The 27,120-nt window shown below is 35.1% G+C and overlaps 1 protein-coding gene across 1 annotated transcript in view; it reads left to right on the forward strand.

Moving 5' to 3' along the window:
• Me1 (malic enzyme 1) overlaps positions 1-27,120 on the forward strand; it is a 167,229-nt gene that overhangs the window by 2,068 nt on the left and 138,041 nt on the right. The window contains 2 exon segments of the mRNA XM_046432042.2: positions 12,795-12,928; positions 14,997-15,146. Coding sequence (XP_046287998.1) covers positions 12,795-12,928; positions 14,997-15,146 — 284 coding nt within the window.

Raw genomic sequence — 27,120 nt, forward strand, 5'->3', positions numbered from 1 at the left:
GCCAGGCGAGTGCGCTACCGCTTGAGCCACGTCCCCAGCCCTAAATTATATTGTTATATTGTGTGCATATATGAATATGTAACGACAAATCCCACCATTATGTACAACAATAATGCATGAATAAAAATATGGGAAAAAATAAAAATCTGAAGAGAGGAAGTCATAGTGTACAAAAACAATAAAATCAGTAAATCAAGTTTTCCAAAAGATTATATGGGTTATAACAGTCATATAAATGTCAGAAATAAACATTGTTTTGAGGATTACAAGTAAAATGCTTTCATCAGTATCTGGCAGACAGTTGGCTCTTATCATTACAAAGAAATATATTAATAATCTAAAAAAAAGGACATATTTTTAAAATTTATAGTGGAAGTTTTGCTATCTGTGTTATGTCAAGTTGGACTCAAAATCTAGTTCACTAGCTTTGGGGCAATTAATATAACAACATTTATACCTTTCATTCAGTCCCAGAACATTGATGTGGTGCCTCATGGAAGTAATGGTATTTCCTTACATGTACCATTGAAACCAGAGAAATGGCACCTTCTTGATTTTCCATACACTCAAGACACCTTCAAGTTTGCTAGTAGTCCAGAAACTATTTTTTTTTTTCCTTTTTTTGGTGCTGACTTTTTTTCAAAGAGACACTATCCCTGAGCTATTGTAACTTTCCTCTAACAGTCCAGCCTGGTACTTGGATATGGAAAGGCTTCTTCAACCAAACCAACACAGATCTTCATCACTGTACATTGGTAACAGTGATTTTTCTGGTTTTATTTCCATTATCATGATCTGCCCATACAGGTATGGAAGAATTATGAACATTAGTTGGCATTTTTTTTTCACATTTTCTTTCTGTTATCCAAGTATTCCTAATATGTTATTATGTCCCATTATGTTGAATGTAAAGTCAGTCTATCAATTAGTTTTACTGTCTTTTCCAAATTTATCTCATTAATTTCCCAACATAGCCTTCTATTTAAAATATATTTGCTGATTCTCTCAATTTTTTCCTATAATTAAAATGTCATTAGTTAATTGATAATGATTTCTTTTAAGAAACCTTTCCTAATCATTTTAGTCCTATTGTCATGTAACACTTTTGTACTAAATAATTTTGTATTTACTGAATTCTCATTTTTTTCTTGTTCATTTATTTTGATTGTCACAGAGCAGGGATTATAATATTTAGTAGAATATTTTGTTCAGTGGACATTAAATAAATACTTAAGAGATGAATGAGCCATGTTTTTGTTTCTTTTTGTCTTTAAACAGTACTTAGCTTTTAAAGCAGGTGGCTTTTGAAGCGATAGTTTGCATATTATCCTAAGATAAATATCCTTGTTAATATAATTTTTTTTAATCCAGTCTGCTAGTCTGTGTCTTTTGATTGGTGAGTTTAGGCCATTAACATTCAGGGTTATTATGGAGACATGATTTGTATTCACAGCCATTTTTGTTTATTTTTGGAACTTATTTGACTTGGTTTCTCCTCTGAGTAGTTTTTCCTTTTAGTGTAATACCTCCCTCTGCTGATTTTCATCATTGTTTTTCATTTCCACTTCATGGAATATTTTACCGTGGATGTTCTGTAGTGCAGGTTTTCGAGTTGTAAATTCTTTTGTTTATCATGGAAGGTTTTTATTTCATCATCAAATCTAAAGCTTAATTTTGCTGGATATCAGATTCTTGGTTAGCGTCCATGTTCTTTCAGAGCTCGCTGTATGTTGTTCCATGATCTCCTGGCTTTGAATGTCTGGGTTGAAAAACCTGCTGAGATTCGAATTGTTCTAGCCCTATATGTGATCTGATTCCTCTCTCTTGTGGCTTTTAAGATTCAATCCTTATTCTGTATGCTAGGCATTTTCATTATAAAGTGTCTTGGTGTAGATCTGTTGTAATTTTGTACATTTGGTATCCTGTACGTCTCTTGTATTTGGTTTTCCAGTTCATTCTTCATGCTTGGGAAATTTTCTGATATTATCTCATTGAAGAGATTGTGCATTCTTTTGGTTTGAAACTCTGTGCCTTCCTCTATCCCAATAACTCTTAGATTTGGTCTTTTGATGCTGTCCCATAATTCTTAGATGTCCTGTTCATGGTTTCTTACTATATTCACTGTGTGGTCAACTTTATTTTCCAGATTGTATACTTTGTCTTCATTATCTGACGTTCTTTCTTCCAAGTGATCTAGTCTGTTGGTTACGCTTTCTATTGTGTTTTTTATTTGGTTTATTGTTTTCTTCATGTCAGTGATTTCTGACTGGTTTTTTTTTAAGAGTCTGTGTCTCTTTCTTGAAGTTATTTTTGGCTATCTGTATTTACTCTCTTATCTATTTGTTGGAGTAATCAATTTTTTGCCTGTATTTGCTCATTCTTTAATTCACAGATCATTTTAATTGTGAACCTTCTGAACTCCTTCTCTGACATTTCATCAACTTTGCTGTCCATGGGTTCTATTATTGTAATATCCTGGTTTGTTTGGGACACTTTCCTCCCTTGTTTTTTCATGTTGTCTATGTGTTTTCCTTTCTTACAGTGTGGATCTGAGATATTACAGTTCCTACCCTATTTTTTTGTAGTACCTGTGCAGATTATCTGTATCTCACCTTGATGTTGGGCTTCTGGACCCTGCTGGTGTCCCTCAATGTATGCTACTGCAACTAATGGTGGTGGCAGCAATAGCCGAGGTAACTCAGGATAATGGTGGAGGTGTCCCAATATGGACGGAATATCTTACAGAGGTGGGGTTGAAAGGGTGAGCCTTACGCTGTCTTTAGGATGCCTGCTCTGAGATGCAGCTGCTTCTAGGCCCTGCCTATTGTCAGAAACGTATGGGGCTACTATGTGGGGAAGGCTATGGCAATGTCTGCAGTATCCCAAGATGGAAGTGGGTTAGGCTTAGGCTCCCGGGTGCCAGGAGGGGTGGGGGGACTGGCGAACTCAAACCTACCCTGGGCCTGAGTCCTGTGTATATTGGTGTGGGTGGATCTGGGCTGAGCCTTAGCTCCCATGGTGGTCTTCTGGTTGGAAGAGGTGGTCCTGTGCTGGAGCCTGAGCTCTGTAGGTGTCTGCCAGTGGTGGGATAGACTTGGGTCTGGGTCCCAAGTCCTAATCATAGTGTTTTATCAATGTTAATTTTGGTCAGCATTAACATATACAAAATGACTTCTCGGAAGTGCTTGGGTAGCCATTTGCTTCTTGGCATGTCAAGACCTAGTTGGGTGTGTTGTGGGGAAGGGAGAATGTATCTGATGATTATTAAGGAAAAGTTCTCTTTTTGTTTAGTGTAAACCATACCAGAGTGAATAATTTAGAAATTTTCACCTGCTACCTTTCTCTGGAGTTGCCTCAGCAATATGAGAAACTGATTTATTATTTAACAGGAAATCCCACTGACATGAAAACCATTATAGTGGAAATGGACAGCCATATGTTTCCATAGCTATTCACTACCTTGCTGCAATTGAAACAACAGAGGTAGTGCAGGTATCACAAAAACAAAGTAATATATGCTATAATAAGTAGAAAGATGAATTTGATTTGAGGACTCTTGAGACTGGTGATATGGAATACAAGAAATATTGAAGAGAGGTATAGGTTTGAAATTTTTCATTTTTGTGCTTTGACTTTCCACTTTCTTTTTTGTCAAGTGTGGGAAATGGGATTTCATAGAGTGACCATTCCAAAACTTTGTGCCTAGAATAAAGGAACTCAAGTCCAAATTCTTCTAATTAGCAGTTGTGAAGTGTTTGGTATACTTTGTAACTAATCTTAGTTGATTTGTTAGTACATAATGGGTTTAAAGTTAATATTTGTTAAATAAAAAGAATGGTGGCAGGTGAAAATTTCTTACATTTTAGCTTAAAATACATAAATATAGTATACTTTAAAACCAAGGATATTTATTTTAAATTAACCTATAGAATGTAAAACATTAATATTTTTCCTGAGGTCCTGGAGATGCAGTATGTCTAAGTTAGCCATCAACTAAATTGTTTTCAGAAACTTGAGGCCATTGAATTTAAATAAAGAAAATAATATACCTTTAAGCTTCTATAGTTTAATCTGGTAATTTGGGAATAAAATAATGAAGATTGAATAATAAAATAATGAAGAAAACATAGGATATAACTAGTAGAACTTCTATACTTAATATATAAACCCCATACCTGAAGTCACTAGGATTATTATTTTTTTTGTTTAATAATCAAGTAATGCTTGAGTAAAAATATCAGTTAACATACTCATATGTTCATGCCAACGTATTATGGGCATGTGGAGGCTGAAGGAGTCCTAAGACTCTAGTACAATATTAGGGCTAGGCCTCTAAAGCTTACACTATACTAAAATACATTTACTTAAATTGTCCATTCAGGGGCTCCTAAGATATTTTCAAACTTTGTTGATTGTTATGTGGTATACACGTGTCTATATGTATAGATATTGATTTGTTCTGAATTATATCACTCCCAAACTCATGTGTTGAAGTCATATCTCCCAGTACTATAAGATTGAATCTTTTAGGGTTTTTAAATAGTTAAATTCAAGTTAAAATGAGGGTAGGCTTTAATTTAATGTGACTAGTGTCCTTAAAAGAAGAGATAAGGACCTGTATACAGAGGAAAGACCATGTGAATACTGTGGGAGAAGATGATAGTTTATAGGTCAGAAGCTGTCTATGGATCAGGAAAAAAAAGCCTCAGAATAAAACCAACCCTGGCAATACGTGATCTTGGACTTCCAGCCTCCAGAAATGTAGGAAATAAATTTATTTTGTTCAAGCCATCCCACTTTTTTTTTTATGACAGCCTTAACAAACTAATATACTTAGGTAATTAAAGCAAAGCTTCTTAAATGTTTTTTTTTTTAACTCTTTTAAATACATATGACAGTAGAATTTATTTTGACATACATACATGGAGTATAATTTATTCTAATTAGGATCCCATTCTTGTGGTTGAACATGATGTAGAGTTATACTGGTCTTGTTTTCATATATAAATATAGGAAAGTTATATCCAATTCATTCTACTGTCTTTCCTATTCCCATTCCCCCTTCCCTTCTTTCCCCTTTGTCTAATTTAATGAATTTCTATTCTTCCCTGACCCCCCTATGGTGTGTTTTCACTTAGTATGACAGTCTCCAGTTCCATCCATTTACTGGCAAATGCTATAATTTCATTCTTTATGGCTGAGGAATATTCCATTGTGTATATAAACTACATTTTCTTTATGTGTTCATCTTTTGAAGGGTTCCTGGGTTGGTTCTATAGCTTATCTATTGTGAATTGAGCTGCTATAAATGGTGTGGCTGCTTCACTGTAATATGTTGATTTTAAATCCTTTGGGAATAAACTGAGGAATAGGATAACTGGGTTAAATGGTGGTTCCGTTCCAACTTTTCTGAGAAATTTCCATGCCTTCCATAGTGGTTGAACCAATTTTCAGTCCACCAGCAATGTATGAATATACCTTTTCCCCTACATCCTCACCAACATTTATTGTTACTTGTATTCTTGATAATTACCATTCTGACTGGAGTGAGATGGAATCTCAGTGTGGTTTTTAATTTGCATTTCTCTAATTACTAGACATGTTGAACATTTTTTTCATATATTTGTTGACCATTCATATTTCTTCTGTGAAGTGCCTGTTCAGGTCCTTTGCCCATTTATTGATTGGGTTATTTGTTTTTTTGGTGTTAAGTTTTTTGAGTTCTTTGTGTATCTTGGAGATAAATGCTCTGTGTGAGGTGCAAGTGGCGAAGATTTTTCTCCCATTTTGTAGGCTCTCTCTTGATGTTCTTGATTGTTTCCTTTGCTGTGAAGAAGCCTTTGAGTTTGATACTATCCCATTTCTTGATTTTACTACTTCTGCTTTAGGAGTCTTGTTGAGGAAGTCGTTTCCTAAGCTGACATGATGGAAAGTTGTGCCTACATTTTCTCCTAGTAGGTGCAGGGTCTCTGGTCTAATGCCTAGGTCTTTGATCCACATTGAATTTTGTGCAGGGTAAGAGAAAGGGATTTAATTTCATTCTGTTGTATATGGATTTCCAGTTTTCCCAGCAGCATTTGTTGAAGAGGCTCTTCCCACTTTCATTCTTCTCAATTCTGTTCTTGAGCCCACCCAATGACTAAATTATTTATTATATTTTCCAGTTCTAAAACTTCCATTTGGTCATTGCAGCTTTTGTTTCTTGACCACTATTTTCTTTCCATTTCAAAAGCTTTTGTTTGGGAGCATGATTATAATAACTAAAGGTTGTAAATATTTAAAAAATAGTCTTATACATTCATTGTATAAAAATAAAAGATGCAAAAGTGTGAAAAGTATGTCTCCAACTTGAGTCCTCACTAGCTGGGTCATTCATCCCACAGTTGATGCAGTTTCTTTCCCTATGCTTTCTTCAAGAAGCCAAGCTTTTCTGCATCAAGATTTATGTCCCTGATGTTTCCTTCCTTTCTATCCCCCAGCCTTTCACCTGGTGAACAGCTACTCTCTTAGTGGTCCTTCAGCTCTCATTTTAACGTCATAGCTCAGTAACTCTTTCCTTTTGACTCCTAAATTAAGTTAACTCTTAGATTTTTTTCCCTTTTCCCTATACTTATAACAGTTGTTTTTATAGTTATTTGTAAAAGATCCTGTTCTATTCTCTAGATTGTAAATTTGATGAGACTGTGGACCATAACTGACATGCCACTATTTCCTTGGTGTAGTGTCTGTAAGTATTAATTCAACAGATATTTGTTGAAAAATATTTGGTGAGTGTGACAATTTGTATGTCAGCTTGAGTGAGCCATTTAATTAAATAATATTCTGGGAGTGTTTATGAAGCTGTTCCTGAATGAGATGAACATTTCAATTGAGTAAAGTAGGTTGTTCTACCTAATGTGGGTAGGCCTTGTACAATCACTTCAGGTAAGCCTGAATAAAATATAAGGGCTGAGTAAGAGGGGTCTCCTCCTGCCTGTCTTTGAGCTGGGACATGGATTTTTCCTGTCTTGAACTTGAACTGAAATATCAACTCTTCTTGGGTCGTGTACTTGCTGGCTTTCAGACTGGAACTATACCATTGGCTCCTCTGTATCTCTAGCTTGCCAACTCCTATCTTGGGACTTCTCAGCTTCCATAATCATGTAAGCCAAGTATAATATTTCTCTTATAATAAATCTCTTTATATACATATTATTTTTGTTTCTCTGAGAACTCTAATACAGTGAACTTCCCATCCCCCTTCAAAGTAGCTGTAAAGGAGAAAAACTGTGGCTCCCAGGCAAGAAAGCCATCTTGTGGCATTTCTGGGAATCTCATATAGGAGGTATAGATCACTTGTAAATCTGAAGTATAGTTCCTTGCAAAAACTCTTAGCATGTTTTGGGTCAGGTCCCTTTGGCAATTTGGTAAAGTCTATAGACTCCTAAAAGCAATAATTACTATTAATATTATTTTATTTTATTTTTTTTGTGCAGTGTTAGGGATTGAACCCAGGAATTGATGCATGCTAGGCAAGTACTCTACCACTGAGCTGTATCATAAGTCCCAAAAGCAGTAGTTTTAAATATACAGAACACACTGCTACAAATGAAACCAATTATACTGAAATATAGATATCAAAATATTTAAAAATAAATGTGTGATATTATACTTGTGTTTTTCTTTATTAAAGACATAAAGCAAGATAGTATACTAAAATATTCTAATAAATTAAATATGAGTAGTTTAAAGCAAAATTTTATTTTTTGATACAAGATCTTACTGTATTACCCAGGCTGGCCTTGGATTCCATGGCTTTTAGGATCTTCCTGCCTCTTGGCTAGCTAGGATTACAGGTCCTTGAGCCTGGCTCAAGATTTTATTTTATTATTTTATTTTTTTGTTACTGGGGATTGAACTCAGGGGCATTTGACCACTGGGCCACATCCCCAGCCCCATTTTGTATTTTATTTAGATACAGAGTCTTACTGAGTTGCTTAGCATCTTGCTTTTTCTGAGGCAGGCTTTAAACTCATTATTCTCCTGCCTCAGCCTTGCAAGCCACTAGGATTACAGGCATGCACTACTGCACCTGGCTCTGATAAATACTCTCAATACAGAAAGCTTGTCTCTGTTGCCAATCCAATAATGAAGACAAGATTTTTAGAAAAAGGAAAAAGTTTTATTGGTTTGCTAGCAAAGGAAAAATGGGATTCCTGTCCCAAAAGTGTGATTGTCACTGCCAGGAAGAACTCAGGGCTTTTAAAAGAGGAATACAAGGGCTGGGATACAAATATTACTAGTGGATAATGTCCATTGGGTATCCTTGAGAAAGCCATTGTTGTCTTTCCCAGGTTTGGAGTTTCTTTATTCTTGTGGGCACTGACATTCTTCTGGACAGTGAAGGTCATGATAGCTTAGCTCGGGATGGGAAAAATGTTAAGTCTTGTTTTCCCTGTTAGGGAGAAGTGGGGGAGGAAGAAAAAAAGAAAATAAAATGTCAGTTTTAAAATAAACCACTTGGAGTTGAGCAGCAAGATTTATACTCAAAGCATAAAGAGGACATCCATTACACTCTGGACAGTTTTTTTTCTTAGTTATGTTTGCATACAAACTTCAAAAATAAATGCCAGGAGTTTATTAATTTTCATTTCTTCTTTTCTCAAGAAGATACATGTAGGATTAATTAGTAGATTCTGGAAGATTACTTGTCCTGTTTGCTGCCCTTAGCAGTGAAGCAGCTTACTATTCTGCTATCTAGGCATCTAGTCCATAAGGTGCTTTGTGTTTGATGGTGATACTGGGAATCAAACCCAGGGCATTATGCATGCTCTGCAAGCATTCTGTCACTGAACTACACTCCAGGTGTAGCCCAGATCCAAAAGTTTTTTTCAAGATTAAGAAAGTAAAACACACACACACACACAAAAGAGAAAAACTAAGAGTGAATGTAGTGAGGGTGGTTTAACAGAGTCAGAATTACAGATGGTCTAGAAACCCAAGACATGTATAGCTGTTAATCTTTCAACTACATGAAATACTTGGTAAAAATCAAATGAAAGTCAGAACCTGCATATATACTTTGAATTCATTATCCTTTGTTGAATAGGCCCTGCAGGATAATGCTAAGGTAAAAATTCTTTTGAAAAAGTTTTAAAATTTTCTTTTCTTTTTTTTTTTTTTTTGAGGCAGGGGACAGGGTTATTGCTAAGTTGCCTGGACTGCCTTGAATGGATCCTCCTACTTCAGCCTCCTAAGTAGCTGAAATTACAGTTGTGCATCACTGTGCCCAGCTAAAAGAATTATTTGAATCATTTTACTGTCAAGTTTTAGATATAACTGACTTATTTACACATTTTTACAAAATATATCTCTGTAAATATGCCTCTGTTGGTATGAAAAAATAAAAACTGGTTTAAATGAATTCACATCATATATATCTAAAAATTTTCAGGGATTCTAAGATTTAAGTTGTCTTACTGAAAATTTTTTAGCTCATAGACAGGTAATAAAAGAAAATGAATCTGATCATAGGATAATTTCCCTTCCCAATCATAATATTTTAAACTGGTTCAGTACTCCATATTTCTAAGTCCCAGAGTGAATATTTTGACTAAGAGAGTGTGGGAATTTGTAGTTACTGAACATTGAAGATTATCAAAGATTTCCAGATGGCATTATCAGTTATGTGGCATAAGATATGGTGGGAGACCTGTTAGATTTAGGAATTAGTTTTGGACCAGACATTTGAAAATTTTATATAAAAAGATTGGCTAGCTATAAATGATAGGTAAATGCCGTAATTAAATGAATGAAGGATCCTATGTTAGTATGTCTGAAAATAAGTCTTATTCTCAGAATATTGACCTTGAGCTACAGTTCCAGCTCTTTTGATATGGTACCTTGCTGAGTTGCCCAGGATGGCCTGGAACTTGTGATTTTCCTGCATCAGCCTCCAGAGTAGTTGGTATTATGGGCATTTGCCACTGAGTTTGGCTAAAATATTGACATTTTGATTATCATTTTCTGCAGGCATATTTCAAAGCATAACATAAAGAAATTTATTGCTGCTTCTAAATATTTATAGAATTTTGACAGTTTAGCCTAACCCCCCACTTTGCATTTTGTAGTTAAAGAAAAATGTATTGTATTTTACAAATATATTACTATATATAATTTTGTTTCATTTTAATGAATTATTTCATGACATTTTAAATTATTAGTCTCCAGTTGTACCTTGGGCAGGTGAAATATGCCTTCCAGTTTATAGATTATCTTTTCACAAAATATTTCCTCTTGGTTGGGTTAAATTTTAGAATGAATATGCCTATTAGTTTCCTAAAAACCAGTTTTATAGTTTTATAAAATGTTTATGACTCTAGAGTTGGTTATTTAAAGTTTTCTTGTTTTATGTGCAATAAATTATTGAGTTCTAATTATATCAGACCTGTTCTAGGTGCTAGGGAAAAAACAATGAATAATACAAGCAAAATTTCTTGATTTTTAAGGAGCTTGCTTTCTAGGGTGGGGACACAAAGCACAAATAAAGAAGTAAATGGGCAAAGAACCCAGGCAATACCACAGGTGTCTGCTGGTGTTGCCTAGAACTCCTAGGTAAAGAGCTGGCAGACTGTGCTGGTCTCTCGTTCTCTAGGCATCCAGGAGAGTGTGATTGGGTCAGGCACAGTTGGCCATATTGGATTGTCCTTCTTGAAAGAGACCATCTGCTTCTGTCTTTACTTATTGGAACCCACAGCATTCCTAAGTGAGCATATAATAGTGGGAATTTTGTAGCTATGAGAATAGCTGAAGTGGGGGAAAACATCTGGTAGCTAGATTTCATCTTTGTTGATTCATTTGGAGACTATAAAAATTCAAGGTTGGACATGGACACATCTTATATTGGAAATTTTGGAGCCATTAGTCTCTGCTAGCTTTTGTAGGCAACTAAGATACTGTGGGAGGGTCATTCAGTGGACAAATTTAATTGTCTCTTTAGTATGTCCTCCTGATTCAGTAGGCTATTTAAACATAGCCTTTCTATTAGGGGCATGAATTAATGGAACTGATCATATCAGAGATTAGAAGAAAGAGAGGGTTGTTCATCTTTTGGTCTCTTTCACAGACTTTCTGGTATTAAACATGTTCATACTTCACCACTCAGGGTCTGTCATCTCCCTCTGGGTTGAACCAAATTGTCTGTTCTTGACCCCAAGTAGTAAACTTCACAAGAAGTTAGGAGTCACTGTTCTGTCCTTGCAAGTAATTTTCAGGGACAAAGAAGGATGATTATAGAACCACTCATGACAGTGAATGTGTTCCTCTCTATCCAAGTTGTCTACAGCAGTAGTAGTCACAATGTGCATACTTAGCTTTGCACACAGTATTAGTATTGTAACCAATGAAGTTTGTCTGAGGAGTGATTATGGCTAATTGAAAAAAAAAAATCAATGTGCAAAACTGAGAGTTGTAGTCCGTTCATTTAGGCTTCTGTAACAATGTTATGGACTAGGTAACTTATAATCAAAAGAAATTTATTTCTCACATTTTTGAAGGCTAGGAAACCCAAGATCAAGGTGCTGCAGATTTGTTGTCTGGTGAGGGTCCCATTTCCTGCTTTACAGATGGCTAGCATCTTCTGTTTCCTCATGTGGTGGAAGAGACAAAGCAGCTCTCTGGGGTTTCTTTGTAAGGAAACTAATCATATTCAGGAGGGTAGAGAGTCCTTGTGACCTAATCACCCCCCAAATTCCCACTTCCTAATGCCATTGCCTTGTGAGTGAGAATTTCCACATATGCATTTTGATGGGGCACAGACATTCTGTCATAACAGCAGGCATCATATCATGTCAGCTCATATGCTGGCAGCAAAGAAACAGCAATGCAGGAGTCAAAGAAGCCTGTTGATCTTTTGTATCTCCAGGCAGAGTCTTCTCTAGAGGGATTCCTTATCCCAATCTTCCATATCATTCTCTCCCATTAACAACTACAGAGGCTTGTTTGCTTTTATTTTCCATATTATACCCTAGCAAATCTCTTAGGTCCATTCTGGTTTTTGCACCAACTCATAATATCTGCTTTGTTGCTTGCTTTTAAACTCCATAATTTGTTATTACTATCATTTTATACAATCAGTGTTCATGTACATAGAAAACATAACATATTAAAGTAATAAGACTATAATATATGTAGTAGGCCAATTTGATAAAACTTTAGAAAGAGGGAACATTTGAGGTAATTGTTGACAGGCAGAGAAGTAAAAAAGACATTCTTGACCACAAAAAAATAGAAGGGTGTGGTGTATTCAAGCAGTGGGGAAAAGTTTTGCATAGCTGGAGTGCATATGAATAGTGTGAGATAACTCAGGAGAAGAGTGCTGGAACATGTATCTCAGAATTATACAAGGTATTTGCTGAGGTAGAGAAGCACAGCAGGTCACAGGTGACATACTCACGTTCCTAATCTTGAAATTTCTTGTAAAAATATTATTTTTATATTTACTGACATTAATGATTATATCTTCTTTCACTTTTGTGCTTCAAGTAGTTTCCTCCCATCCATTCTCTAATTTCATCCTAACAATATCCAAATGACAGAGCTCTAAAAAGTCCAGTATTCTAATTTTTGTAGATAAGGAAACTGAGGTGTGGAGAGCTGACATGATTTATTTACAGTTGCATGACCATGCTTAGAGTGATGCCAGATCTTCTGATTTTTAATTCCATCCTCATTGGAATTTATTGGTGTGTGTTTGTGACATACTTTTTGTCCTTTTTTCCCCTCTTCAAATTAGTGTGTTTTCCCTTTCTCCACAGGACTTAGCTTTTACTCTGGAAGAAAGACAACAGTTGAATATTCACGGATTGTTGCCACCTTGCTTCATCAGCCCGGACATCCAGGTCCTTAGAGTAGTTAAAAATTTTGAGCGTCTGAACTCAGATTTTGACAGGTAACTTGTTCCTAAATATGATTTTTATAGTCCTTGTGTGTAATTGTTAAAATATTTCATTATTTGGAAAGGGTAGTCAATTTGGAAGGGAATTGTTTGTAAAATACAGTTATTTTTTTAATTATTTTATTTATTTGAAGATAAAACCATCATAATTTCCTAATGGATTCTATATGTGTGTTAGAAAGCTTTCAGAGAAGAGGAGATGTTTTAGTCAACTGTTTTGCTTCTGTGACTAAAGGATCTGACCAGCACAACTGTAGGGGAGGAAAAATTTATTTGAGGGCTTACAGTTTCAGAGGTCTTAGTCCAAAGAAGGCTAGCTCCATTCCTCAGGGCTCTAGGTGAGGCTAAACATCATTGTGGGAGAGAGTGGCAGATTGAAAGCAGCTCACATCATGTGATCAAGAAGCAGAGAGAGACTACAGTTCCAGATACAAAATATATACCCAATAGCTATGCTCCCAATTAACCACTTCTCCAGCCATACCTCACCTGCCTCTAGTTACCACTCAGTTAATCCCATCAGGGATTAATTCACTGGTTGGGTTAAGATTCTCACAATTCAATCATTTCTCCTCTGAACCTTCTTGTATTGTTTCACATGTGAGCTTTTGGGGGATACGTTACATGTAAACCATAGCTAGAGACAACAACAAAGAAACTGAAAGGGAATGACCAGTGACGTAGAAGAAATACTGAGAATATGATGGCCTAGAAGTCAAGGAAAGAGAATATGTCAAATTTTAGGGGATGTCACTTATGTCAAATGTTCTTGATAAGTAAGGTGAGATCTGAGAATTGACCACTGATTTAGCAATGATGACTCCCACATTGCTAATTTTAGCATGTCTAAAATTAAAGTCACCATCTTCCTCCCAAATGTTTGTTTTCTGGATTATTTTACCTAATTGCCCAAGCATTAACATCCATTGATTTTTTTCCCAGTTCTATACATTTTCATTTGTTCTAGGGAATGGAAATGTATTAGTTTGTTTTCTGTTGCTAAAACAAAATATCTGAGGCTGACTACTTTACAAAGAAAAGAGATTTATTTAGTTCATGATTTTAGAGGCTGAAAGTCCAAGATTGAGCAGCCTCATTTGTTTGGCCTCTGGTGAGAACCGTCTTCTCTGTTACAACATGGCAGATGGCATCATAACAGGAATGCTTATGAGAGGGAGAGATCATAAGGCCAGAAATCAGTGAACAAGATGGGGCCAAGATTGCTCTTTTATTTTAATATTTCACAGTTGACGAAACTGACTAGGGCCGCATGAGAACTGCATTAATACCTTCCAGAGCAGCTTCCCCAGTGACCTAACTACCTTCCATTAGGCCCCACCTCTTAAAGGTTCCTCCACATTTCACATTGCCACATGGGGGCCTGAGCTTCCAGCACATGATCTGTTGGAGAACACCCTCAAATGATATCTAAACCATATCAGAAAATCAAACCAAAAAATCTAGTAAGGTTGTTAAATATAGTTGTGCAATTTTTTTTTCACTTGTACCAAGCAGATATTTTTTTTGTTCTCTAAACTATGGAAGATTACAGGTAACATTAAAAGGTTTATGTTTAGAAAAATAACTCTAGATCAGAAATATCTCTAGACAGAAAAGAGCTACTAGATACAATATTTAGAAAAGTCCTTTGAGCTTGCCTGTCTTAGTTATTTCTAAGGTGAGTGCTGCACTACCTTACCCATTTCCTGCATGTTATTTCTCTTATTTATCAATAGTGAAGTCAAAGGATAAAATTTTTCTATTTAATTAGGTAAGTAAATGCTTAAACTATGTCTATAGAGGTATTTTCATTTGTCTTTCATTTTAAAATAGAGATAAAAATCTAAATGTTGAGTTAAATGATGTTATTTCAGCAATGATTTGAATACTGGAGTGATAGTAATCAAGTTTATTGTTCTTCCTTCTTTGAAGCATTTAACATTTCTAAATTTGTATTTGGTTAGATGTTTTCTGCATGACTTAAAAATGTTTAATTAGAGTTCTGAGCAGTTATTTCATGACTTTGTTGGATGTAGATCTAATTATATCCCATTTTCCACAGGTATCTTCTTTTAATGGATCTTCAAGATAGAAATGAAAAGCTCTTTTATAGAGTGCTAACGTCTGACATTGAAAAATTCATGCCTATTGTTTATACTCCAACTGTGGGTCTGGCTTGCCAACAATATAGTTTAGCATTTCGGAAGCCAAGGTATGTAAATTTTTATTCTGAATGCAACTTGCATTTTACTTATTTTTATAAGATTTTTGTGGTAATTTAAAAATTATTTTATTATTATTTATAATTGGCAAACAAAATTGTGTATATTTAGGAAATGTACCATGTTGTTTTCAACATATATCCATTGTGAAAGGTCTAAATCAGGCTAATTAACATGCGTTACCTCACTTGCCTTGACCTCCAGGACCAAACCTTACAAACCAGCAAGGTGCAATGGGGGATTAAGAAAGACACACAAACCTTACAGAGAGAAAGCTGGGACCAGGAGGGACACTGACTTCTGATGGAAGAACAGTGACCCAAAGCTAGTTAAGCATGTTTATTATATAGGGTCATACAATTAGGATGTTTAAACTATAGGAGCATTGTTCTTTGTGGACTAAAAAGTTACAGAACCAGAAACATTATTGTAGCTATTCTACTGTTGCAGTACTAGGAACATTCTGTTATTATCCTACTGTATCAGGGAAGCCTGTTGTCCAGAGTTTCTGTAAAGCAGGCAGGCTTGAAGTTTGCAGAGCTTGCAGGATATGATGGTTATCTTGTTATGCTCAGAATTCTCTATTCCTGGCAGCTGGTGTCTGAACTCAAGGTTAAGACTGTTATTGTTCTGTACCTTTGCATAGAACTTCCTCAGGCAGGGCTTTACCATAGCTCTTGGGCAATCTTGTCCTGCACGTTTGCACAGAAAGGTTCCAGAGCAAAGCATAGCCACAGCTATGAAGCAGAGAGATTCAAGTCACCATTCTCCATACTTACTTGTTTATTTTTTGTGGTGAGAACACTGAAATCTACTCCCTTAGCAATTTCAAGTACATAATACATTAACTGTAGTCACTGTGTGTACAGTAGATTTCTTGAATTTATTTCTCTTATCCAGCTGAAATTCTGTATTCTCTGATCAATATCTCCCCAGTTTTGCACCCATCCTCCAGCCTCTGGTAACTGCCATTCTACTCTCTGCCCTTATGAGTTTTAGATTAAGTGAAATCATACAATATTTATTTTTCTATGTCTTGCATCTTTGACTTAATGTAATGTCCTCTCGGTTCATCCATGTTGTCACAGTATTTCCTTAAGACTGAATAGTATACCATTGTATATGTACACCACATTTTCTTTATTCATTTGCCTACTGACAGATATTTAGGTTGGCTATTGTAAAGAATGTTGCAATGAACATGACTATGCAGATTTTTTTGGACATATTGATTTCACTTACTTTGGAGATGTATCCAATAGTAGTTAATAGGATTGCTAGATCAAGTGGTAGTTCTATTTTTAATTTTTTGAGGAACTTTTATACTGTTTTTCATAATGACTGGATTAATTTACTTTTTCACCAGTGGCCTCTAAGGGTTCCTCTTTGTCTACATCTTTGCAAATATCTTTTTGATAATAGCTGCTCTAATAGGTGTGAAGTGATATCATTGTTTCTATTTTTTAAATTTTATTTATCTATTAATTAATGTATTTTTTAAATTTATTTTTGGATATTGGGGATTGAACTCCTGGGACATTCATCCACTGAGCCACATCACCAACCCTTTTTTATATTTTACTTAGAGACAGGGCCTTGCTAAATTGCTGAGTTTGGCTTGGAACTTGAAAGCCTCCTACCTCAGTTTCCAAAGTTGATGGGATTATAGGCATGCGCCACCATGCCCAGCATTTATTGTGGTTTTAATTTTCATTTCTTGATTTGAATTTTCATTTCTTGGATAATTGGTGATGTTGAGCATTTTTTTCCATATACCCTTTGTCCATTTGTGTCTTCTTTTGTGGAATGTCTGTTCAGTTTTGCCCATTTAAAAATCTGGTTGTTTTCTTGCTTACTGGGTTGTTTGAATTCTTTATATATTTTGGATTAATTCCTTATTAGATATATGGTTTACAAAAATTTTCACCCATTCCATGGGTTTTTCTTTTTACTCCTTTTTTTCCTTTATAATGCAAAATATTTTTCATTTGTAATCCTATTAATCTGTTTTCGTTTTTGTTGCCTATGCCTTTGGGGTCAAATAAAAAAAATATTGCTCAGAACAAAGTCATGGAACTTTCCCCAAGTGTTTTCAGTATACATTCCCTCTTTGGTAGAATCTGTTCCTAAGAATTTTATTTATTTATTTTGTGTAGTTATTACTAATGCTATTGCTTTCTTGATTCCTTTTTTGAATAGTTCATTGTTTTTTTTTTTTTTTCCTTTAAATGGACATTTATTTATTTATTTATTTATGGTGCTGAGAACTTAACCCAGTGCCTCTGTCCTGCTAGGCAAGTGCTGTACCACTGAGCCACAACCCCAGCCCTGGATAGTTCATTGTTAATGTACAGGAATGCTATTTCTCCTGTATGTTGCTTTTATATGCTAAAACTTTCCCTGCATTTTTATTAGTTATTACAGTTTTGTGATGGTATCTTTAGGGATTTCTGTATACATATCAGTATGTTAGCTGTGCTAGTTGTCATATATGGCCTTTATTATGTTGAAGTATATTTCTTCTCTACCTCATTTGTTGAGAGTTTTTATCTTGAAAGGATGTTAAATCTTGTCATATGCTTTTTCCACATCTACTGATAACCACATGGTTTTTGTATTCATTTTATTGTGGTTTATCACATACTGATTTGCATATGTTGAACCATTGTTGCATTCCAGGGATAAATCTCACTTGATGATGTAAAGATCTTTTAATGTACTATTCTGAATTCATTTGGTGGCTATACCTGAGCTGAATTTGCAAGACTATAATATTCATTATCTTTCTTAGCATCTTGTTTTTCTATAGAGGCATTAATGAATTTGACTACAATGGTTTTCTCAGCAATAAACTATTAAATAAATAAAAAGGTAGCCAAGACATGGTGGTGCATTCCTGTAATCACAGAACTCAGGAGGTTGAGGCAGGAGAATTGCAAGTTCAATGCCAGTCTCAGCAATTTAACAAGGCCCTAAGCAACTTAACTAGACCCTGTCTCAAAAGAAAAAATGTTAAGTGCTCCTGGGTTCAATCCTTGGTAGCAAAAAAAAAAAAAAAAAGATAGCTGGAGAGGGGAAGAGGAGGAGATGGGAAAGGGAACAGGAGGGCATTATAGTAAAATACTTACAAACATTGAATCTTAGCGAAAGGTATTTATTGTATTATTCTTTTAACTTTTCTGTAATATTTGAAATTTAAGTAAGAAATTCTTTGTCACCAGGGCTGGGGCTATAGCTCACTGGCAGAGAGCTTGCTTAGCATGTGTGAGGCACTGAGTTCAATCCTTAACACTACATAAAAATAAACAAATAAAATAAAGTTATGCTGTCCATATATAACTACCAAAAAAAAAAAAAGAAATTCTTTTCCACAAAAGTAAAGCTTCTAATGGATCTTTGTATGCTGTCTTCTGTATGACAGTTTCTGTTTTATGGCTTTTTAATGTTTATATTTTGTTGAACTTTTGATGATTTCGAAGATTTTCAGTAGAATAATTGTCATGGCTTCACCTATAATTATAAAAACAATCTGTTTGAAATTGTATATATGGCATAAATTTAGCATTGTATTTAATTAGAAACGGGATTGTGAGTGTGTTCAGGTAATGATGGATCTTTCAGGCATCAGTTAGCATGTAAATTCTTTTAGTCCCTTTTTCATTATTGTGATGAAATATCTGAAGCTGGGCAACTTTATTAAATTTTAAGAAACTTATTTAGGTGACAGTTCTGGTGGTTCAAGAGAGTGCTGATATCTTCTCATCTCTGATGAAGGCCTGTAAATGGGTAGGTAATGTCACAATGGTAGGAACTTATGAGAAAGAGAACACTCTTATCAGTCACACAGCCAGACAGGAAGCTGGAGAGATTCAGGAATCAGGCTTAGGCTTTAACAACTGACTCTGTCCAGAACTAACTCAGGTCCTAGGTGAACTACCTTAATCCCTTCTGAGGACAGTGCCCCAGATGACCTAAGGACCTCCCACTAGGCTCCTCTCTTAAAGATCCCATTACCTATATGCCTCCAAACTGAGGACTAAGCCTCTAACACAGGACCTTTGGGGGACAAACCATATCCAAGCCATAGTATAGAAAATTTTTGTTTTTAAAGTAAAATCAATATATATTTTCTAAACTATTCCCAGATACCTGGAAAGTGAACAGGAGGATTATAACTCTTATTGTATTTACCTTTTTATGGATTTATTATCTTAAGAATATAGTAAATGAAAATTAAGTATTAATAGTACTTAAAGTACTGAACACAGTTGTAAATAGATTTATCTTTTGAGTATACTTTCAAATATATAATTAATGATAGTATACTTTTCTATGGCTTGGTATTTTAATTTTAAATATGACATTAAAACTGGCGGGTATGTGAAATAAATTTTTACATTAATAACTTTCCAATTTTTTCTTTTCTATGGTATCATGCTAGAATATAATATTCACTTACTGGTTTTGTGTGGAATTTCTTCTCTTTTCAGCATATATATATTTTGGGGGTTTCAAGGTTTTATGAATGTTGTTGGACATGCGTAGATTGTCTTTATCCTATGTACCCATAGAATTTTTAATTTTTACTTTTTAATTTTTTAGTTGTAGATGGACACAATACATTTATTTATTTATTTATTTATTTATTTATTTATTTATTTATTTCTATGTGGTGCTGAACATCAAACTCAGTGCCTTACATGTGCCAGTCGAGAACTCTACCATTGAGCCAAAATCCGAGCCTGTGCCCATAGCATTTTAATTTTTTTTCTTTTTGGCTACTGAGGATTGAACCCAGGGATGCTTTGCCACTTAGCTACATCTTTTGCCCTTTTCATTTTTTATTGGAGGCATGGTCTCACTAAGTTGCTTAGGGCCTTGTTAAGTTGCTGAGGCTGCTTTGAACTTGTGATCCTCCTGCCTCAGCTTTCCGAGTCAGTGGAATTACAGACGCGTGCCACCATGCCTGGTAGCATTTTAATTCTTAAAGAATATCCAGTATCTGGTGGTACAGTCTGCTTATGACACCACACCTAGTTGTGGCTAATTTCTATATTGACATGTGATTTTGGGTGAAATGCTGAACTCCCACAAATGTATTGCTTGAATCACTTATATTTCATGAAAATTTTAAAAAAATGTTTCATGCAAATTAATAATACTAGTTAGTATATGTGAAGAATAGCTAAGGTAGATTTACATAATTTCTTTGGAAATATTTCTGCCTACTCTATTTTTATACTGCATTTTCTTCTATTGAATTCTTATTAGCTACTTATTATTACACTGTACCTTTGACAATTAATCTTTTTCCTACTATCAATAGTTCTAATGTTCTACTAAAGTATTCTTGATTTCTTTTCTTAATATCTTACTAATCCTTTTGTCCCAACTAGGTTGTAGGATTCTAGAGACAAAAAGATGATTTTTTTATATAAATTATCTTATACTTCTCATGCTTTTTAGGCTTAGTGCCTATTATTGCTCTGTTAATGTATGTTGTTTGCTCTCACAGAAACAGTAACAATAATATTCTGTTCACTCAGTCACACATGCAAAATAACATATTGGTATATGTACTGGTATATTCTTTGTTTCTCCTACTATTTAAGCATATTATTCTAACAGTCAAATTCTTATAAATAATTGCTATGAAAGAAATTTGATTCACTCCAAGGAATCAGGATGTAAGAAAGTAAACTTTTTTTATTGATTTTATTTTTTTTAAATGCATGAAGTAGAGTGCATTACAATTCTTATTACACATAGAGCACACTTTTTCATATCTCTGTTTGTATATAAAGTATGTTCACACCAATTCATGTCTTCATACATGTACTTTGGCTAATGATGTCTATTACATTACATTCCATCATCATTGCTATCCCCCTGCACCCTCCCTTCTCCTCCCACCCCTCTGCCCTATCTAGAGTTTCATCTGTTGTTCCCATGCTCCCCCTCTCTACCCCATTGTGGGTCAGTCACCTTAAATCAGAGAAAACATTTGGCATTTGTTTTTTGGGAAGACTGACTAACTTCACTCAGCATTATTTTCTCTAATGCCATCTATTTACCTGCAAATGCCATGATTTTATTCTCTTTTATTGCTGAGTAATATTCCATTGTGTGTATATGCCACATTTTTTTAATCCATTCATCTACTGAGGGGCATCTAGATTGGTTCCACAGTTTAGTTATTGTGAATTGTGCTGCGATAAACGTTGATGTGACTGTGTCCCTGTAGTATGCTGTTTTTAAATCCTTTGGGTATAGGCCAAGGAGAGGGACAGCTGGGTCAAATGGTGGTTCCATTCCCAACTTTTTCAAGAAGTTTTTTCAAGATTTTCCAAGAAATCTCCATACTGCTTTCCATATTGGCTGTACCGATTTGCAGTCCCACCAGCAATGTATTAGTGTGCCTTCCCCCCCCCCCCGACATCCTTGCCAACATTTATTATTGTTTGTTTCATAATAGCTGCCATTCTTACTGGAGTGAAAGTAAACTTTTGAATTAAATATAGACAATACAACTCTATGCCCACATAGACACTCTTCTCAGCTATTGTACTTTACATAATGAATCACTGATTTGAATTTGCAAACATGTTGAGGTAATACAACATGTTATTGGTGGTAATTTTGAAAAAAAAGTTTCCAACATATGATTAGACTAGTACTTCTCGTTCGCCAAAAGTTGAAAAAGAGTTCAGTACTCAAATTAATTGGAGAAAATCAGAATTAAATGAAATTAAATAGTATTGTTTACCACAGAGTTCTCAATAATAGCTATTTTGCAAGTTTTTTGGAGGGTGAGAAATTAAATAGTATTCTTTACTGCAAATTTCTCAATAATAGCTATTTTGCAAGTTTTTTGGAGGGTGAGAATTGAGTAGTAATATGGATAATATAACTGGCATCATTCTTGGCACATAGTAGCTATTCCTAAATTATAGTTATTGCTGGTATTATAATAACTTTCAGGTTTCTTGATGACTAAGTAGATGATGGTATCACTCCCCAATTCTAAAATGGTGAGTGTATGTTTGTAAGACAGAAAGTTATTTGGCGGTATTTTGAGTTTTAATTTCTTTGAGATGTCTTTGTGAAAGGGTCTATTCGTCAGTTAAATATATGGACCAGGGACTTAGTAGATAATGTGTTAAAGCTCCTGATAATTTTAACTTGCGCATTATATACACTACACAAATGATACTTCTTTTGGTTTTGAAAATGAAGAATATCAAGACTCTTTGTTAAATAGAATCATTCAATAGGATATTCTGATTTTATCTTCATTCTTTCCTAGAAAATTCTTTTATTTCATTTTATTTTTTGCAGTGTTGGGGATTGAACTCAGGGTAGACACATACTCTAACCACTGTGCAGCACAACCAACCCCACCTGGAAAGTTGTTAAAGAAATACATTAAAGGAACCATTAAGATGAATCAAAACAAAATATTAAAATGGTTTTAGTGTTTGTGTATTTATTTCCTTCAGAATTCCAAAAATGATTTGAAGTAGAGTGTTCTGGTAAAGGCTCTCTTCTGGGTTGCAGACTACTACTTCTGATTGTATCCTTACGTGACAGAAAGCAGAGAGGTATCTGGGGCCTTTTTTATAAGGGCACTAGTCCCATTTTTATGGACACTACCCTTTATAAACTAATCACCTCTCAAAGGCCAGCCTTCTGACAAGATCATACTAGGGATTACAATTTCAACATGTGAATTTGGGGAGTACACAGACCTTAAGTCTGTTGTAGGCACTTTCAATAGTTCAATGATATTTTACTTGTTCTTGAATCATTAAAATGTAAACTGCAAAGTGATCCAGTGCCCAGAGGTTAATAGATGTTACTGCTCTCCTAGGTCATCTCACTCTCAGGTATGTGGAGCTACCCTTTTTAAACACACCAGGTTGGGAGTTTCTGGTAATGGGACGGCTTTAGGTAGTCTGTGATACCAGAGCTGTCCAGGTGAGCTAGGACTGTTCTTTTATTTTTTAGAATTTAACATTTATTTACTTATTATTTTTTATGTGGTGCTAAGGATTGAACTCAGGGTCTCACCTGTGCTAGGCAAGTGTTTACCACTGAGCCACAACCCCAGCTCGGACTGTTCTTAATTGGACTTGACTTTCTTTAAGTTAAAATTAGAATCTTTAATCCACTTTAGGAGACATTTTAGAACCAGAGAATATTTTTATACAATTCTTAGTTTTTACTCTTTTCCAATTGTTTACATATTTAGAAATTCTCTTGAACATCAAATAGTTGATTAAAACTTTTTAATGCTTTCAGAAAAGTGATCATTTTATTGTTAGATGTTAATGAAATTTTACCTACAGCAGTAAGCCTTTGATTTTCATTTATTCTTATTCTTTGATTCATTTTCTTTGAAATAAGCTTAATGCTTGTATCAACCCTATTTTAAGGTATGAGAAAAAGACCTATATGAGGGAATGTTTTTTCAAGGATACGAAGCAAGTTAGATAAAAAGTTTGGAGTCTATATAACTTCAAGTCTTTCCTGTTACCTCAGTTGATTTTTTTTTTTTTAGTTAGAGATAATTTATAAAAAGTTGATTTTTATTTATTACGAAGATGTAGGTTATGTTTGGTTTCTTTAATTACTAATTCAAATTAACTGTTTTTATGAGCAGGATAAATGTTATATTTTAAAAAATTTATATCTCACTTGTGCTCAATAGGAATGAGGTTGAGTATCTTAAAGCTTAAATACTGGAAATTCAGCATGTGCCCAGACGTAGTTTAAAATACCAAAGTATCTTCTTTCTTAAGTATTGCCTTAATTAGGAAAAATTTGGAGAATGGAAAAAATTTATACATGATTCAAACATCAGTTTTTTACATCAAGAACTAAGGGTTCCCTAAATTTATGTATAGACATATAATAAATGTCTTGAAAAGTAGTGAAACTTATCTTTTACTGTAAAAAGCCCTTGAAAGTATAAAGTAACAGTTCATTGATTCTCCATATTCATCTAGAGTCTTTAAATGTGGAAAACTTAAATGGAAATTTAATATTTCAACCCCAAAATAATTCTATTACAATCTGTGTGGTGCACCAGGTGTTTTGATTTAAGTTTACACATAGTATATGGAGAATTGAGAAAAATTGCCAAGTTTTATCTCAGGTAATATTTATGAAGAATGTATAAATGTGTTTATTATTTTCTCATCTTCAAGAAGACTGTATTTTTAAGGAGAATTATAAATCTCATTCTTCATTACTAAAAAATTTAAAGGGAGGTAGTGGCTCTTACATTGTATCGCATATCTCTGTCAATTCTGAAATATTCTGTCTACTTTTGGACACTTTTTTCCCCAAGACTTAAGGCAGTTTAATGAGCTGCAGTACCTGGAGAAACAATTAAGATGCAAAATAATTACATTCCTTTCTGCCCTTTATTTCTTCACAGAAGCAAACCTGGTTTGAAATGACTTATGACTTGTGAGTGACAGGGTCAGTTACAGGAGATTCATCATCTAGTTAATGCAGACAAGTGTTTCACAAAGAAAACCCAAATTAGGATAATAGGCCTAAGCATGGAGGTGGAATGGAGGATGACAGGTGAATGGGAAATGAGACAGGTTTATGAAGTTTCAGTTTCCAAATGGTCTGGTCTCAGGTAAGACAAATCAATAGTTACCCAAGAAAGTGAGAGATGTTTTGTTTTAGTTATTACTCACAACAATTTTAATGTGAACTTACTGCTTGGTAAATTCTTCTCGTCCTCTCAAGGATAATGGAGAACAGAAACTGAATCTGTCCTTGGGCTTTTTCTCCCTCTTACAGCTGCTATCACATTGCTTCTTGGCAGACAGGTAGGCACAGCCTCATAAATGGAGCCCTTTTCTGTTCATAGAAGTGGACACTTTGAGCTAGGCACGGTGGTGCATGCCTGTAGTCCCAGTGATTTGGGAGGCTGAGGCAGGAGGATTGTGAGTTCAAACCCAGCCTCAGCAACTTAGTGAGGCGCTAAGCAACTCAGTGAGACCCTGTCTTTAATAAATTATAAAAAAAGGGCTGAGGATGTGGCTCAATGGTCAAGCACCCTGGGTTCAATCTCTGATACAAAATAATAATAATAATAATAATAATAATAATAATAATAATAATAAAAAGTGGACACCTTGCTAACCCAGTGAACCAAAATAGCTTAATTGTGTGGCCTCTCCTGTAACATGGCCACTCAGCATGAGCTCCAAGGATGGGAGTAGAGTGAGATGTCTGTTTGTCTCCAGACTCCATAATCAATATAATTAATGCTTCAAGTGTTTTGTTCTGAACACACTCTATATTGTAGTGAATTTCAGGGGATGGCACCAGTTTACTAGGAAATCCCATAGTTTTGATGCTTCTTGGACTTATCTGTGTGGCACTTGAAAATCACAGTTTATTTATTTATTTATTTTCATTTGTATTTATTTATTTATTTATTTAATTTTTTATTGTTGGCTGTTCAAAACATTACACAGTTCTTGATATATCATATTTCACACTTTGATTCAAGTGGGTTATGAGCTCCCATTTTTACCCCATATACAGATTGCAGAATCACATCAGTTACACATCCATTGATTTACATATTGCCATACTAGTGTCTGTTGTGTTCTGCTGCCTTTCCTATCCTCTACTATCCCCCCTCCCCTCCCCCCCCTCCCCTCCCCTCCCCTCCCCCTCTTCTCTCTCTTCCCCCTCTACTGACATTCATTTGCCCCCCTTGTATTATTTTTCCCTTTCCCCTTACTTACTCTTGTATGTACTTTTGTATAACTCTGAGGGTCTCCTTCCATTTCCATGCAATTTCCCTTCTCTCTCCCTTTCCCTCCCACCTCTCATCCCTGTTTAATGTTAATCTTCTTCTCATGCTCTTCGACCCTACTCTGTTCTTAGTTACTCTCCTTATATCAAAGAAGACATTTGGCATTTATTTTTTAGGGATTGGCTAGCTTCACTTAGCATAATCTGCTCTAATGCCATCCATTTCCCTGCAAATTCTATGATTTTATCATTTTTTAATGCAGAGTAATACTCCATTGTGTATAAATGCCACATTTTTTTTTTTATCCATTCGTCTATTGAAGGGCATCTAGGTTGGTTCCACAGTCTTGCTATTGTGAATTGTGCTGCTATGAACATCAATGTAGCAGTGTCCCTGTAGCATGCTCTTTTTAGGTCTTTAGGGAATAGACCGAGAAGGGGAATAGCTGGGTCAAATGGTGGTTCCATTCCCAGCTTTCCAAGAAATCTCCATACTGCTTTCCAAATTGGCTGCACCAATTTGCAGTCCCACCAGCAATGTACAAGTGTACCCTTTTCCCCACATCCTCGCCAGCACTTGTTGTTGTTTGACTTCATAATGGCTGCCAATCTAACTGGAGTGAGATGGTATCTTAGGGTGGTTTTGATTTGCATTTCTCTGACTGCTAGAGATGGTGAGCATTTTTTCATGTACTTGTTGATTGATTGTATGTCCTCCTCTGAGAAGTGTCTGTTCAGGTCCTTGGCCCATTTGTTGATTGGGTTGTTTGTTCTCTTATTGTCTAATTTTTTGAGTTCTTTGTATACTCTGGATATTAGGGCTCTATCTGAAGTGTGAGGAGTAAAGATTTGTTCCCAGGATGTAGGCTCTCTATTTACCTCTCTTATTGTTTCTTTTGCTGAGAAAAAACTTTTTAGTTTGAGTAAGTCCCATTTGTTGATTCTAGTTATTAACTTTTGTGCTATGGGTGTCCTATTGAGGAATTTGGAGCCCGACCCCACCGAATGTAGATCGTAGCCAACTTTTTCTTCTATCAGACGGCGTGTCTCTGATTTGATATCAAGCTCCTTGATCCATTTTGAATTCACTTTTGTGCATGGCGAGAGAAAGGGATTCAGTTTCATTTTGTTGCATATGGCTTTCCAGTTTTCCCAGCACCATTTGTTGAAGATGCT

This window comes from Marmota monax, unplaced genomic scaffold (genome assembly GCF_021218885.2).
Source record: "Marmota monax isolate L192 unplaced genomic scaffold, Marmota_monax_Labrador192_F-V1.1 WCK01_AAM20220418_F8-fsc00013, whole genome shotgun sequence".
Lineage (NCBI taxonomy): Eukaryota > Metazoa > Chordata > Mammalia > Rodentia > Sciuridae > Marmota > Marmota monax.